Source organism: Parasteatoda tepidariorum, chromosome 10, assembly GCF_982258835.1.
Source record: "Parasteatoda tepidariorum strain Cologne lab strain chromosome 10, Ptep-v5.0, whole genome shotgun sequence".
Classification (NCBI taxonomy): Eukaryota; Metazoa; Arthropoda; class Arachnida; order Araneae; family Theridiidae; genus Parasteatoda; species Parasteatoda tepidariorum.
The window spans coordinates 68,061,092-68,079,569 of record NC_141764.1 but is presented as its reverse complement, the minus strand read 5'-3'; the positions used below and the strand labels follow the sequence as shown (position 1 = coordinate 68,079,569).

The window sequence follows — 18,478 nt, the reverse complement described above, 5'->3', positions numbered from 1 at the left end:
TCTTAATAATTGATCCTGGAGTTAACTTGTTTTCTGGATTGGGCTAAAAATTACAAGGCTACGGAGTTTTACATAGGAAATCTTAAACTCAAAATTAGGTTTGCTGTTCAACGACGATTATAAAATAAAATAAGTTTTTGAAAAAAAAGCATAAGTTTTCTAACTGACATTTTTAAAAGGATTTCAATAGTTTAAAAAATCAAATTCTGCTATTGTTGGGCCCTTTCGTAAACCTCATAATAATGTTCACGAAAGATATTCCAAAACACTGGTAATAATTTTCTTAAATGTAGAATGAATTCAGAGGAAATTTCTCAGTAGAAATGCAATGAAATTATTATTCGAAATTCCCAATACTCTATATGAACAATTGCAAAATTTTTGAAACTCTCTAAGCAACATTTAAAAAATTTTTAAATAAGTTAACTTATTAATTTACTTAAATTGCGTAAATATGCAAAAGCTCTCTTTTTCTTAACTAAAAGTATTTTATAAATATAATATATTGCTAGATTTCGTAACCAAAAGTGCTTTACTGTGAAGCGCAATATCAATTTACTTTCTTCGATGTTATTTTGCAAGAAGATATAACGTTTCTTTAAAGAATTTTAAGCAAACCATAGCATTGTTTTAAAATTTGTAACAAACTCTAAAAAAGTTCTTAAAATCTCGACTTTAAAATCATGAAAAGAATATTGATACAGTTATTTCTATAGCTTAAAGTTTCAACATCATAGAACTGATGAAATTATTGGAAAATAATTAAAAACCTTTTGTTTCAAAACATTCCGGATACTTTTAGACGTTAATGATAACGAAAGCCCCCAAAGATAAAAATAAATATTTTAAACTGAACATCAAATTTTAATCAAAACTAATATTTTAAGCATACAATATAGCTATGATTTTCTTAGTATTCTATTGTTATAAAATTATATATAAGCATAATTATTTCGTAAAAGATTAAATTCTTTAATTGCAATAAAAAATTATCCAAATTGTTATAAATAAATATTATATGTAATATAGAAATATTTTAAGAAATATTAGTAATTTAGTAACTTATAATAATCTAAAGCTATTTATTAATTTCAGAAAGACTATTCATTTAGAAAACTTCTCTTCAGTAATTTGCTAAAAGAAAGATATAAATCTTTATTTATAGGATTTTGAGGAAAATAAAATTCTTTAAAAGAATCCATCTCTTAATTAAGATTAAATTATTATTTAATTACTAAATACTTTAAAAAAATTTAGTGACTTAAAACTAAAAAAAATTATTTTACGATCATAATTAATAACTAATATAATTATTATATGAAAATAAAAAGTACAATGACAAGAATTTAGAAATATATATCAAAAAGATTTTTATAGCCTATTAGTTATCGCCAGAGAAATTATTTTTAAATATTTTGCATAAAACTTGATTAGAAAATTAATTTTCCGCAATATAATTAAATGTATATTATGCTATAAGAGTACAAGTGTAGTAAAAAGTTTGTTTATGGTGATTTTAATTATTGTTAAAATTAATTTATCAGATATTGAAAATTGAAACGGTCGTTTCTAAGTGTAGAATGTTTGTTTTTCAACATAAAAAACTAAGTATATTCTAATTTCAGAAAATATTAGACTTTCTTTTAAATTTTATTAAATTATAATCGTTTTTAAATTTATTTGGTGTTATAAAAATTACAATTGTTAACTCTTGTCTGTTAGTTTCACTTATACATGGGAACATTGATTTTAAAATGTAACGAGCAAAAGGACTTTAAGCATGAGGTGAGTGACGAAAAGAAAGTGAAAAGTTTTGAATTTAAAGTAAGAGTAAAAAGTAAAAGTACGAAACAAAAAGTAACGATTTTAATGTATGTTTCGAGGAAATCGAAAATCCTACGTAATTGTGAATTTCATTAAATGTAAAATTTTTTTTAAAATGCATTAAATTTTAATTTAAAGATATAAAACTTTAAAATACAGGGAAATGTTACAAAGTTCTAGTGAATTAGTGAAAGTTGAGAGAAACCAAACGAGAAATCAAAATTCAATGCTAAAAAAAAATTCATTGTTTGGAAATTTCAAATTATTCTCATTTTGAGACTATTAAATCTTTAAAAATCTTGTTTTTACTTTCATAATTTTTAGTAGAAATTAATTTGCTGAACAAATTCAATACCATTATAATTTTCATTTAAAAAAAATAGGTAAAAAAAAATTATTCATAAAGAGATTAAATCCATAAAATCCATTAAAGTAAAGGTTTCAAGTCTCTTCCCACCAACCACCTTTTCTCTTTCGGGAAATCGTAAAGCTTAAAAATGTTTGGAAAAGCAAGTTAGTTGTTAAAAAATATATAATAAATTTAATTTATTAGTTAAAAAAGATTTTAAAAATGTAGAAAAAAAACTTTTTAAAAAGAAAAACTATTAAATTTCTGAAAAAAGTAATATTTTCTATTGAAAAATTCTTTTACTTTTCCGCTCTTCTCAAAAAAGACAAACGAAAAAACAAGTAAAAGTACTAAATTTAAAATTTAACAAAATACAAGTAAAATTACATATTTTTTATTTTCGCTACAAGTAACGAAAATAAAAGTATTGCCATGTACGGTTTTACCTTAAATAATAGAACGCGATTATTTAAACACCTTTCATACGATTCCCATTGCCAAACAAACAAGATATTTTTTCTTCTCCACCATAACACGTTACATAATGTTACTATTTAAATGCAAAGTGTGGGACCTCATTTTAAAGTTTTACTCCTCTAGAACTATGTATGTTCTAAAGCTATAGGTTTCAAGATTCAGATCTATTATTTAGGACATAACACCATAGGTACATAAGACTTTAAAGTGCTACGGTAATTATATATACAGTAAAAAATAACTGTAGATTCTGCACACAAAAAATGAAAACGAAAGAAACTGTTTAAAGATAAATAATTTTTTTCATCTCTTTTAATCGTTTTTTTTACAGACTCTATCCGTATATTTGACGGTTTAAAGCTATTTTTCACATAACAGTTCTTCTCTGTTTTTCACTCTAATCATAAACGGATTAAAACTTTTGATTCAAATTCCAGTTTTTGCCATGTAGTTCCGCTTGCCATAAGGTAATTTTGTCTCTTTCAAATCATTTTACGATTATTTTCGATATTTGATCTTACTTTCAAGAAATTATTATCTGGAATCTCAATGATATTTCAATTCTCTTTTGAAAAAATATTTAACCATATCTCATTACTTAATATTTCAGCAAACTAACTATTTACTAGTCATAGAAGATTTCCAATATAAAGAATAAACTATTTCTGGTTATAGTTAAATTAACTAAAACATAGGTAAGCATATACTGTACTTGTTAAAAAAATGTCGAATAGAGTGTCTTGTTTGAGTTTGAAAACTATTCAATAAATATCAGTATATTTCAATATTTCCTGCTTCGTAAACATGAGCAGACGTATCACTTAGTTTTCCAAGCAGCAGATACGACGAAAAGTTAAAAATATCTCGTAGCTGAAATCTTCGAAGGTTTACGCTTTTCTTTCCAGTTTATTTGATTTTTTCGTATTGAATCAAATTTTCTACATTGAATGTGCTTCGTGTAGATTCATATTTCCTTTTATTTTAAACTCAACGATATGGTTTTGTAAAGCTTTGCAATCTAAATAAGAATTATAATTTATAGCAATTGATTCTTATATGATATTGGAGTTTTAATCATAGAATGCATCGTATGCATTAGTTACTGATTCTTTTTGACTACGTCGGTATCAAAAGTTTTCCTTCGTAATGTCTCCCAGAATATGTTTGATTTTAATTTTTGGTATGGTTTTCCCTGAATGTCCATGGGAAATCTTTTTCAGTAAAGTCTTGAAATTAAATTTTGATGTAAGAATTCGAATGTTTTTAAAAATTTTAATGAATCGAATAAAAGTAGTAACTTAATTAAAGATAATACAGTAACTTAAGATAGCAACTTACTTAAACATTACTTGAAAATCGCTATATTTTAAAATTATATAATATTTAAAAATTATTATTGCGTACACAATATTTTGTTGAACTTAAAGAAAATAAAGTTACAATTAATTCAATTTTGTTTACTCACTCTCATTGAAAAGTTTGGTTAGATCTTAGCGGCTGAAACTGAACAGATTGAAGGCATAAAAATTGTACAAAATAAGAAAATATTTTCAATATCGAATTAATGTTCTCTGAAATATATTTCCATCTTAAAAAACTTTATAATGGTTTCTAAACTTTATAGGTTTAAACTAGTTTCAGATTGACCCCATATGCGTGCTCTATGGTTAATTTTTTTTTCCGGCAAGTTTTAAATGCTACGAAGATCATTCCCAACCTAACAATGAGATGAACTTCTGCAAAAAGTGCGTGTTTGCGAGAATATTGGAAATAAAATTAATCGTATACATTTTCAATGTATCATTACTTGTATGTTTTTATAATTATGGCATAAGATTTTAACTAAAGGAATAACAATTTAAATGATATAGTATTTAAAGGTATTAGAAATGGTAACTAAATAATATTTTGTTATGCCCAATGGTCTAAAAAATTAGTTAACTAATATCAACTATAAATTAAGTTAACTATAGCCCTCAGATATAAATAGTCTATGTGAAACAAATACTTCTGCATAAGCTAAAATTTTCCAATTAATTATGAAGTTTGTTTACGACATCAAATTTGTACCTACATTTCAAATCATATTTAATATAGGGTTGCACATGAATACGTTTAAGTTTGTTACAAACTCTATACATTACCTTCTATATCTATTTTCCATTCTATAACCTTGTTTACATTTCAATGATTCTAAGTGCTACAACCATTGAGAACAGAGGGTGGACTGCCAGCTTATTAACTAAATACGGCACTGATTGGTCAAACATTGCAATTCATAATTCATAATTACTTTGGAATATTACAGCTGTATATAATAATATTTAAATCTATAGGCTCAGCTGTGTAAAAATATTTTTTACTACTTTAAAATAATTTAGGAAAATAGTAATAAATTGACTCACAATTTTTTTACATTCAACAGTATTACTAATTATTCATCAGTATTACTAATTAGCAAATACTAATGTAAGAATTAAAAATAACAGATATTTCTATGGGTGTAGCTTCAAAAGATTTTTTAAGAAAACATATTTTCTAAATTTCTGTATCAAATTAATAATATCAAAGCTTATTTTTCCTTTAAATAAGTTTTTTAATTAAGAATCAGCATAAATACCGTACATAAAACACAAAAGACGCTACAACTATTGTAGTTATTTAATTTGAAGCAAGAGTTTACAGAAATTGGTTTTAAATCCTTGATAAAATTTAATTTTGAAATATTTTTCTGTAGAGATATAATATGAAGCATTAAAAATATTTTAGCTAGTGTCAAGTTTTAAGGACTCAGTGCAGCTATTTACGAGAAATATATTAGGAATCTGCATAGCCTTAATTTATTTTCAAGATCAAAAATATGCTTAATTATTTTTTAGACGGTAGTAATCATTGTGATAAAAAATTTCTAAAGCAACAAAATATTCATTTCAAACTGTAAATTCTCAGTTACGAGATTTAATTTAACTAAATATAACTACATACTGTCATTAGGACATACTTTTTATCTAAATATCCCAAAACTTCTATAAACTTCTAAGAAAATTAGTAATTTGATAATGATGAGCACAGCGCCCAACCGTTTTCTAGTTAAAATACGTATATTTCTCAATTTAAATCTAGTTATAACTGCATTTTTATTTTCTCCCTAATTAATTAGTTTTCTTCTGAAGAAATATTTTTTTTGTTGATTTTTTTATTTCAATTTTGTTGTGTTAAAAACCACGGAACTAATTGGATTGAAATAAAAACTGTCCAAGTCTTTAAAAAAAATCACTAATATTTGAACTTTGCTTTTTATTTTTATAAATATTTAATAAATCATCTTCCAAATTCTTAGCGAGGTAACTATTTTATTCTTTCTATATATATATTTTATTTCTTCTATATATATATTATATGTTCTTCTATATATATATTATATTTTATATTTTCTTCTATATATATATATTTCTAATAGATTATCTTCTTCTTTCGATAAATTTTCCTAAAAAAACATTTCTTGATACAAAGTGTAAATTTATTTATTATTTTCTTATTATATTTCTAATAGAAATTTATTAATCTTACTTTTCTAATTTAGATTTTACATTTATGATACATATTAATTTAAGTTATAACGGTAATATTTATATATATTCAAAATTTATTTATTTAATAAAAAACACTTATTTTTCCAACAATGCAAATTATTTTCCTTCTAACCTCATTCAAATCACATTAAATATTATCTTTACTTAGATTATCTTTATGCTAGTTTTCTTAAATAATTAATCCTAATTTTCTATTGATTCATCTGCTTATCTTTTTCTTCTTATTTTCTAATTTATTACCAATTTTTTAGTTTTCATTTATTAATATCAGCAATTTATATAATATTAGCAATATAATATTTGCAACTTTTATAATTTTTATATTAGTAATTTCATTATTTTTAGTAATTTAAAGATTTAGTATTTAGCTTTTAAGTATCTAATTTGATATCGTTAAAAAATAACTCAATTTAAAAAGAATTTTTTTTAATAAAAATACGACTTGTGAAAAATAATATTCCTAATGAGCGTTTTTTCCAAATAATCGTAATAAATATTCATAACCTACCACTTTTTCTAATAGAAATTTAATAGCGGATTTTATTTAGAACCATAAACTTTAAATTACTATCATTTATCTAATAAATTGCAAGTAAAGTTAGTTCATACATTTATTCTAAGAACCTGCTCAATTTGCACTTCGTAAAACTCCAACTAAACATTAATTTATATTTTTATTCAATGTACAGTTTTACATAGGAGAAATATAAGCTCAAATCAATTGCGTGTTTCAAAATAACGGCGATTCTTATAAAATGAAAGAATTACGATATGAAACAAGTCAATTAAATCATCAAATAAAATCATATTCTATGCATTCTGGATATCTTAATGATGGTGGTTAATTTAGCTGTTACTTAAATTACATATCTATTGTTATACCGATCTGTTTTATCTGTGTACACGCTACATTTGCTTCTTAAAATTATTCTTCGCCAAATCTGAGAGAAAAAGAGGCGGTTATTATCTTCAAACGGGAAACATTACCGGGAAATATATTAGTCGTATTTGGATTTGGCACAAATGTAATCATCATCTGTACAATTTATGGCTGTAATTTATGGAAACGTCTTTATGGCTAATAACTAATTTCGACGATAGATAGAATTATTCTGAAAGTCGCTTTAGATTTTTATTTTATATTTATAAAGAGATGTTATTGGATAATGATAATGCATTTGATATATCTGACAGATTTTCCTATGCATCGATTAGACAAGAAACTATGTTTAAATTCTTAAGAAAAAGAGCGTTTTTGTAATGCTTTCAGATACTTTAATACTAAATTAAATACCTTTCTTCAATAAGCATTTTTAAATTATAATATTACGTTAGATATTTTTTATATGCATTTTTTTTAATTTTTCATATTTCGTACTCATAAAAGCAATGTATTCTTCAAGGTAAATATATATTTCATTTTGGCTTACGTTATGCCTTTATTCTGAAATTTTCAGAAATAAAACCTGTATTCATTGTTCAAATCGCGTCTGAACAGTCGTGGAGGCTCAGGGAATGGAGCATTTATATTCCAATGAGGTGAACCGGGTGGTTTTCCGCACCATGTAACGCAATTGCGGGATTCTTCCACCAAACAGTTCTTCACGAAGGCAAACTTCTCCCAATCCAGGAGTACCCTTGTCTTCTGGATTGGATTCAAAATTACAAGGCTACGGAGTTGAAAATTAGAAGTTGTAAGCCCAAAATTGTTTCGGAAGTTCACCGATGGTTATAAATCACATCCCAGCAATTTACGGCAGTAATTCACCTACAAAATCTCTGCTTAAAATTTTGAGAAAACGAGTTTTTTGTGATTCTATTGATTCAATCCCATATTAAAAAGGACTCCATTTTTCGATTAAAGTTTTTAAATTACGATATGTCACGGGTCTTTTAATTCTTTCTGTTTCTAATTTAATAGATTTCACTCAGAAGAATATTCTATCTAAATGTCATTTAAATGTAAAAAAATTTTCAATTATGAACCAAAATTAAAAACTTTAATTGTTGCTTAAATCTTATCTTTGCCCACAATTCGCCACAAAATCTTATTGCCCACAATTCATTTAATGATCTGTATGGTTATAACAAATAGGGCATCGAGAAGAAATATGGTCAAAACTGAAAATAAAGTAAATTTTGACGTGTTTTATTTCTCTGGGAACACTAAAAATCTCGGTAATTTTTACCGACGCTTTTTGGTAATGATTTTGTTAAAAGTATTGATGTGGTTTTAGAATATTTATATGTTATAAAATTTCAATAATTTCATCATGATTCCTTGGAACATGGCTTAAAAAATATTAATTCGGTTGAAATTACTTTTCACTTGTGTATTTTTTACTGAATGTGTCGAAGCAATACCACAAGAGCCATAATTTTGAAAAACATAATTTTCGGTAAACCACTAATATACGGATGATTGAAATATCATGCATTTTTGTTTTATTTATAGAATTATGTTTTTCTTCTACCAGAAATATCTTTACCGAGTAGTGCTGTAATATCACCAAAATTTATTTTTTCTCTGTGGATAAATACTTTATTCGACAAAATTCTTTAGACAAGAAAATCTTTTAAAATTAATGAAAAACGAATGTTTTTGTAATGCTTTTAAATAATAATTCATTAAAACTAAATAGCTTTGGTAAAAATAATTAATTTATGTTACTTCGTAAAATGCACTTAATTTATTTGTAATTTCAATTTCTTTTCATTTAAATGAAAAATATTTTATTTGATTTTCGTTTAAATAAAATACAGGGTTATTCATAATTCCTTTTTTAATCCATTTTTCTTTACTACAACTGGCTTCAGTAGTACATGTTACTGCCATCTACCGGCATCTGCTTATATTAAAACTTGAATACTTTCGGAATAATGTCATATGCTCTTTTTTGCCATATTCGTCTTCGTTGTTTTAATATAACGCTTCGAAACCCCAGTGGAAATTATGAATAAACCTGTATAGCTTAATATCTCAATTTCAATAATTAGAACAACCTAAGTTTGTATAAAAAAGTAAATATTTAAAAAAAAAATCACTTTAAACTAAAACACGCAGGTTAATATAATTAGTTTTAATAGTTGATTTTGAAATGATTTAGGAGCATGTAGGTAATTCTTCACAAAAACATTTGACGGTACAAGAGATGATCAGTTAATAAATAGTTTTTAAAATATTATTTATGTTTTACAAGACAAATCAAATTTTTCGTTTTCTCAAGAAAATCTAGAAGAGGTTTCATATTTTGGTTTCTAATTTGAATATAAATTACCGGATTATTTGGTTGATATGTTTTTAAGGTGTACAGCGATACTATTTTAAAACCAAAATGATTAGTTTTATTTTGTTTTATTTTACTGATCATTTTTCTAATGTGTTTCTGAATTTATCTTCAAACTTGAATTTTGAATTACATTTATAATCTGAATCAATAATTATTTACATAAAATAATAGTTAATACATAAAACAGAAGTTAGTACTTAAAGAAATAGTTATATTTTCTTTGAGGTTTCTTGAAATAAAAAGAGCTTTTAGTAAATTATCATCTATGTGCCATGAAAGATTTTCAGGGAAGACTTCAAGGCGTTTCACTAAGAAGTTGTAAAAAATGATTTATTTTATTTTACTAATCTCATTTTTCTAATGTGTTTCCAAATTTATCCTTAAAATTGAAGTTGGAATTACATTTGTAACCTAAATCAATAATTATATGCATAAAATAATAGTTAATACATAAAGCACTAGTTAAATTCTTAAAGAAATAGTTTTATTATATTTGAGGTTTTCAGAAATAAAAATAGCGCTTTTAGTAAATTCTCTTCTATGCTATGAAAGATTTTAAGGAAAAAAACGTAAGTTTTACTGTAAAGTTGTAAAAAATGAGGTAAGAACTAATTCTTATCAAATAAAAACTATTGAAGAAACTTTTTGTTCAAATGAAAATTGTTTCAAAAGTTTCCTGTCTTCCTTATTAACTCCACAAAATTTATTGCAGTTGGTCAGAGTAAATATTAGCAAAGTTCGAATGGGTATTAAAAGTTGTCTACTTTTAGAAATAAAGTCTTTTTTTTTCATTTTATTTCTATTTCATTATTTTTTCCTGCTTGTTAGCTGCAGATCAAAGAATTCTATGATTTGATTCAATCCTTAACTGTTGAAAGAAATAATTGTTGAAGAGAAAAAAAAGGAAATTCTAGTTAAAAGCTTCGTTTTGAAATAAGTCTCTTTGTCCTTTTTTTGTTTCGATATGTAAAATCGTAAATATAGCATAACTACTTATAGTAATCTAGACGTAAGCTTCCTTTAACTAGAAAATCTTTAAATTTGTAACAATAAAGGAATTACTAAAAACCATAACAGAGCACGTTTTCAGTAATAGTTAAGTTTAATGAATCATTATATGATTCGTTATGAGTAACGGTATATTTCAAAAAAGCAAAAATTAATATATAGCCCGTTTTAAACACCAGTTAATTTCGAAATGTCATTATGTGCTTCTTTTAAAATCAGAGTTAGTTTTTTCAAAAATAAATATAAATAAATTAATTAACAATGAAAGATATTTTTATAACAGAAATCCTAGAAAATATCTTAAGCATATTTTAAAATGTCCAGTTGTGTTCATGTTGACTTTACTACAGCAATTTAAGATTAAATAATTTTTTTTAAACACAATCGAAGGTATTTCTTTTTATTAGAACACATAATTTTAATCACTTTTTCAGTTCAATTTTACTTAATTTACTAGCATTTTTTAGGATATCAGTGTTTATTAAAAAGTGACAATGATAATGTTTCAGAACAAAACATAATTTATGCAAAAGGTCATAATAAAATAATATCGTATATTATAAAATTTTGATTAAGTAAATATAGAATAATAAGTAAATGTTTTGAGAAGCAATTCGAATCAATAATTAATACCTTTCTAACACTTCTCTGTCTGGAGGTATCAAGTCTGGTAACGTGTAAGTTTTCAGGAAATCATAAAACAAATTAGCCGTTTAAAACGTTGACTGCAGCGTCACCCATATTGACAGCAAGAATTCTGATCGGGCCGTGTCACCCATATTCGGGTGATAGCAAAGTTTCTGATTGGGCCGTAGTGGGGTGACGCTTATTTGACTACTTGCGAAGGATATTCGCATTTATTTGAAAAGATATTTCACTGGAAGTAACACAACTATTGAATTGTAATAAAGTAATACAAAACTGATTTATTAAGCAATTATTGTGAGCCTCGTAAAAGATTTCTTGTTCATTGCTATTTGATGCACTAAGAGCTAAGTTCTCTATTTTTCTTTTCGAAATTTCAACGAATAAGGGTAAAAACTTAAAGTTATACTCTTCTTTACTCGGCAACTGAACGTGATTCAAACTGACCGTGTAAAGTTGATGCGAAGCAACGGACACGACACAAATAGACAGACATGATACCATAGAAACAAACGGAACGAGATATTATTCTTGTGACCACCAGAGAGCCTCGCATTATTAAAATATCGGTGGGGCAATTAGCAGAATACGCTTCGTACAGCGGTACTCGTGGCCTGAAGGAGATTGCACTGTAAACGCGAGGCAGCAGTCAACGTGTTAAACAGATTATACAATTTAAATTAAATTTTAGACTATCTAAAATGCAAAAAAACAATATATTAAGTTTTGTTTATATGACTCAGAGAAATTCGACTACAATGTAGGTTTATTTTAAAATGTATGAAAACACGAAAAAACCAGTCGACATACAAATGAGTTTTTGTGAATTCTTTGAGAAATTCCCTGAAGTAGACTGAAATTCTCAGTTGTCGATTTGTTTAGTTTCCGGAAAATCAATTTCAGTCAAGAAATTCATTCCCTTTTAGTACTTAGAATGATGAAAAATAAGTTGTTTAGGATGAGTGGGATAAAATTAGAGTGAAAGTTGTAAAGTGATCACCCTTGTAATGTGACAACCCTTGTAATTAGACCTCCATTATCAAAGACCAAATGTATTCCTTATAATAAAAGAAAGTGAAAGCTGGGTAACTTGACTACTTTTCTATCTTATACTTTAACAGCTGAAATAAATTAAACGTCTCTAATAGTGTGATAGAACACTATTTTTAGCTCTCTAAGAATTGGCAAAAAAAAAGGATTATTTTTATACAATTATGTTATTTAGCGGAACTTCTCTGAATTGGTGATATAGAATTATAAATCTAACCAAAATAGCTTGTGAAGTTGATCATTAAGAGAAATTTTCGGAGCTTTTTGTTTGCTTTGTAAGAGGCAGCGCATTTGTTTTGAAAGCATAATAAAAAAATTTTAAAAGTAATATAAACCACCAATAGTTGATGATTAGCACTTCCTGAAAACTGATATTTTAAGTAAATCAATATAATAAATATCGAGTCTGTAAGTAAACAAAATAATTTTATTTTATAATTTATTATTTTTAATTTTGCAATTTCTAATACAAACTAACTAGTAAATTAATATCTATTTTGATAATTAGTCTCAACTTAAAACTAAGTGAATTTTAAAATGAATTGTATTTTCAACTCAATATAAATAAAATAACTATAAGTTATGTAAAAAATAAAAAGTTAGAAAAAAACAAATGTTTATTACAATGCTAAGTTGACCACAAAAGCTATTTAACACAAGTGGTCAACTTGAACAGGTTCCAATCCATGTATTGTGCACAAAAGTACTTATACAAATTCAAAATAAAACAAATTTTATAATTCAATCAAAATTCGTGGAATAAATTTAATTTTTTTTTATTTTATTTTTTTTTTGCACATATAGCTTCATTTTTTTCTATCAATATTGATTCAGTTATTTTTTATTTTTATTTTCCGCCATTAGGTATCTGGACCGAACAAAGACATTAAATTACATCGTATTTGAGGCTAAATTTTTAAGAAAAAAGAGGGTATAAACGTTTAAGTAACGAATGCGGAATACTTAGTTGATAGTTTAAATGGAATGTAGAATTCTCTTATAATTATGTTCTTTTTTCTTCTCTAGTGATGTTGCTCATTAAGACACTTATCAACATCATGTAAATTTTGATAGAAGCATGTGTAATAAAATAAATTAAGAAAATCTCACAAGTATTCATCTACAAAATTTTACTAAAGCTTTTTGCTTGAATACCATTTAAAAGGCAAAACTTTAAAAGCAAAAGTCTCAAAAATAAAAACACAAAACATCCACAAAGCGTAATTCCAAAATTATGGTATCTTTTATTGCTTCCCAAAGTAATATAATAAAACATCAATTTTCTGCTTCACTTCTCAAATTTACAAAAGCAATTACGATTCCGATTTATTCAGAAAATAGTTCTAGAATCGCAGATTTACAGCGACTTCCAACTAACTCTCAGATTTAGTCGTCTCCCATCACACTAATCCCAGCCATTTTTTTTCTCCTTTTACCTCACCGGGTGGTCTACTTTACTCGAAATTCGAAACTAACGTTAAAGATTTCGAAACGACCACTCTAACTTTTACATTTCTCGCCCAAACAATTACCTCAGCATCCCTGTTTCCCAAACTTTCCACAGAAGGTTTCTTGTCGCAGCGTTAGAACCAGGAGAAACCAAGTGGAAAATGTTCTAAAGGAGTATCCTTAGATAATGAAAATAGAATGAATAGAAGTGGGTAAGACGGGTAAAGCGAAAGTATGTGTAAAGGCAGTAAGAGATAGTGAAAACAAAATGAAAAGAAAAAATCTAGAAAGGGAGAAAGATGTGTAAGTAACGAAGCAGGTTTTCACAAAGTTACGAAAAGCGGGGAAACCGAAGATCTGAAAGTGTGTGTATTTTTCATTTTCCGTGCGAGTGAATCAGCGAAATGAGAAAAAGCCAATAAAGTACACGGGGAAGTAAAATTCATTTAATTTTCGCAGAAGATCGTAACTGAGAAACTACGGAAGCCTTGAATAAAAGATAACTGCCGTTTGTCTTTAAAATTCAACGAGGATTTGAACGTTTTATATCGTGATGAAATATATTTATGTCAGTCTTAACGATATCATTGAGCTAAAATTTAAAAGCAAATAATTTGAAGTGAATTTGGTTCAAATTTCCATACTCGTTTCACTTAACTCTATTCACAATGAGCCTGCAAATAATGCATATTATACTCACAAAATTCAACAATAAATAATAATTATTATTACACAAAAAACTTAAATTATGTATATTTTTCAAACTAAGGTAAACAACGTTAAAGAGCACAAAAAATATTATTAAATGCAGACAGCTGTTTCAGATGCTCAAAGGGCAACCTTCATCAGTGCAACCGAAAGAAATGAGAGAAAATAGGGTAAAATATATAGAGAAAGGTGACGTTAGAGCAACAGCCAATAGGAGGGAAGGGTGAAGGGATGACGATGAATGGGAAGCAAGGAACAAGAAAAGGGGGGGTTAGTTAGGTTTAATCTTAGATTTCCAAACTGGAGAAAGATAAAGAACGCTGGATAGGTCATTGACCAACAGTTTGGAATTTTTAAAAATATTATAAGACTCATAAAAATCTAAATCAAAAATTGAAGAACAATTTTGAATAACTTTATTTTAGCACAAAGGTCGCCCACTTGTGTATTTATGTATATTTTTATTAAAAGTAAAGAGGCAAGACTAAGCCCATTGGAAGTTTTTCAAGGCATTATTTCATTTAATTAATGAATGGTAAGAAAAATAGAACTGATAGAAGTAGGAAAGGTGAATAAAGAGGAAGCATGTGTAAAGGTAGTAAAAGATATTGAAAACAAAATTTGAAATAAAAAATCTAGAAAGGTAGAAAGACGTGTAAGTAACAAAGCAGGTTTCCACAAAGTTTTAAAAAAGTGGGGTAACTGAAGAAAGTGTGTGCATTTTTCTTTTTCCGTGCGAATTAATATCTTCGAAACGAGAAAAATCCAATATGGTATATGGCTAAATGAAATTAATTTAATTTTTGCACGAGATTGTAAATGAGAAACAATGTAAGTCTTGAACAAAGATAACTGCCGTTTGTTTTTAAGAATTTAGTTGCCGTTTGTGATATTTGAGGTGCTTTTAATGCCCCAATTTACAATCATTAAGGTTGGGGCTGCTACCATACCACTGTATTTCTGCCTTTAATACGTATATCCCAGTTTTTATTTGATAAAAATTTAATGAAAGAGTTAGAAATATAATCAATACCTTAACGAAGTTCAGCAATAGATAATCGTTTCATACAAATATTGAAAATTATGTACATGTTTTAAATTTTGAAAAAAATTGAACTCTCAATTAAACATCTAACGATCTTTATCTCTGAAAAATAAAATATTTGTTATAAAATTAAAAACCTAATTATCTATTAAAATGAAAAACTGACTTAAAAAAATACCCCACTCAGTGAAGGAAAACAAAAACGAAAGTAGTAAAGTATTTGTAGTAGTTACTGTATAAATTAATTTGTTTTTTAGTTAAACAACTTAATTGGTTTAAAAAAACTTTCTTAATTAGAGTTAATATTATATAAGTTCATTAATTTTGTAACTATGGAATTAATTAGGAATTACGATATAAATAGAATATTTTGAGAATGGTGAAAAAAATAATAAATAAGACACACTATTATATATACCATGAGGATTTGCAAAATTTCTTTTTTTAAAAAAAGAAAGAGAAAAAGTCTAGGTTTTGACGCATTTATTCTTATTTTTTTATTTAAACAAAAAGGAAGTAATAATTTATTTAAGGTTGTTCGTTTGTTCTACATTCTAAACTGTTGATAGAATTTTGTAAATAATTTTCTTAAGTTATTAAAAAAATATCAAATAATTATATTACATAAAATTATTTCTGTTTAAAATTGTTGTTATTCAGAAATATCATAACTCATTAACTAGTTTACTAAATAAAATTCCGCTAGAAAAAAATCTTCAATGAAATTACGAGCAAAGCAAAATAATTTTTTAACATTATTTAAGTGATACTTCTTTTTCGCTTATAGCGTTTGGTTTCATATTAATTTTTACTAATTATTTTTTTTCAAAGAAAAAATTCTTTTTTTTAACATTATCGATATTTCAACTATAATTAAAGAAACATATACCTCTTCATATACAAGCTGCACCAATCTAAAAGATAGTTTTCTTAACTAAAGATAAGCCAATTAAAATACAAAACGCTAGTAAAATATTGCAAAATATACAAAATGACGGGATATGTATTTTTGAACTCCTACTTGAGTAGAATAAGTAAAAAATCTAAACAATACCATAAAATTGAAACTAACTATTCTTGAAGGCAATGTCAAAGAATCGATATCATGCAAGATTTCGTCAATAGAAAATTTAATTGACGCGTTTGGCAAGTAGTTTGACATTTAATTTATTTACACTTACCGCCTATGGATTCACATATTATGAGCAAGGAATCTCCTTCATTATACGGACCAATCATTCCTTTTACTTGAACACCTTCCTCATCTAAGATTGCTGGCTCTCCAGGAGGAACTGCAAAAAATAACATTTCGATTAAGTTATTAAATTTCACGAACGATAATTAAAAATTATGTAATAAGTGTTTCTTTTGGCAAAACGTAAATGGAATGTAACATATGATTTCATCTATATGGAAATGTTATCCATTTGTTTCTGCATTTTATTATTTAACTATGTAATATTAAACATTTGTTTACGCTATTAAATTCCATGGACAAAAATTAATATTATATAATGAATCAGGGCTTTTGACGAAACATAAATGAAATATTACAAAACGATTCTTTCTATATATTTATATTAGCTGCATTTATTTATTGAAATATGTAATATTAAATACTTTATTACGTTATTTAATTCTATGGACAATTATTAATATTGTGTAATAAGTGAGGATCTTTGACGGAATACAAATGGAATGTTAAATATTAATTTTGTCTGTATCTTTATTTTAGCTGTATTTATTTATTTAAATATATAATAAAATTTTTTTTACGTTATTAAATTTTAAGGGCAATAATTACTATTTTGTAATAAGTAAGGATTTTTCACAAAATATAAGTGGAATGTCACATACCAATTTTACCTATATGTTTATGTTAGCTGTATTTATTTATTTAAGTATTCATAATATTTATACAAATGAATAAATAGTCTATATGCATTCACGGCAGACGTAAAAAAATATTGAATTTAAACAAATAATGAAATGAATATCGATCTTTGAGAATATCCACCTGAAAACAATAGTAAATCAATCAATCATTTCTCAAGGGAAAATTATTTTCGGACAATAACTATATTAAAATGACGATTGTGGGTAAACTTAAAATATTAAGATATGAGTTGAAATTGTATGAAAGTAATAACGAAGTTATGAACATGAAAATTAGTAAATTTAAAATATGAAAAAAAAACTTAATCCTTTTGTATTTAATGCTAAAGTATTAATGATACAAAAGGCAGTTGAATAAACACATTCGTTTATTAGAAATATTTGTAAATTTGCTTTAAACTGAAATCAAGCAATACATTTTCGACAATTTTTAATGAATTCATGTTTATTTTCAGTAAGTTCATGTGAATACTGAAAGGTCCTCAGTGTTTCATATATTTTGAGACCTACATTCGAATCACTTAGCACAATCTTCTGCAACCAAATTTTTACCGACAACACCACGAGCTTCAATATTTTTCTCAACTGTTAACTGTAATTAAACGCGTTGTTTGAGAAGGTTTAACCAAACTGTAACAGATCCTCATTTTCCTTAAAATTGTTGTTGTTGTCTTATACCACTTGTCAATACCAGTAAGCCCATTTCAAGGCAGAGGGGCGCGCTTCTTTTTTGTTTTTAGTGGCGCCATCTATGGCCAAGAGTTCGCCTTCTTAACACATGCGTCACAGCCCGTTTTACAGGAGAACCCATTTACAGACCAACCATCCACAGACCGCAATTTTGATCTGAAATTCTTCATCACTAGCACTTGTTTTTTTTTCTCAAAAATAATTAACTTCAAGATTTTATTTTTGTAAAATATCGAAACAATTTCTAAACGAGCAATGCTGGAATTTGCAATATATCGAAAATAATCTAGACTGGTATTATTAACATTATAAGAATAACATTTTTAAAGCTATCAATGAAATCTATCAATACAATGTTATCAATAAAATCTATCAATATCTATCAATATTGATATCGTTTCTTTGCTACCGATACGTATGAGAAAATTAAAGTTGGGGGAACGATGGATAAGGG

At 26.1% G+C, this 18,478-nt stretch overlaps 1 protein-coding gene across 2 annotated transcripts in view; it reads right to left on the bottom strand.

Moving 5' to 3' along the window:
* The window catches only part of LOC107454903 (protein turtle), a 973,849-nt gene that overhangs the window by 39,225 nt on the left and 916,146 nt on the right, over positions 1-18,478 (bottom strand). For both annotated transcript variants that reach the window (XM_071184031.2, XM_043039893.3), the window contains one exon: positions 16,620-16,730. In XM_071184031.2, coding sequence (XP_071040132.1) covers positions 16,620-16,730 — 111 coding nt within the window. The remainder of the gene's footprint in view (positions 1-16,619; positions 16,731-18,478) is intronic.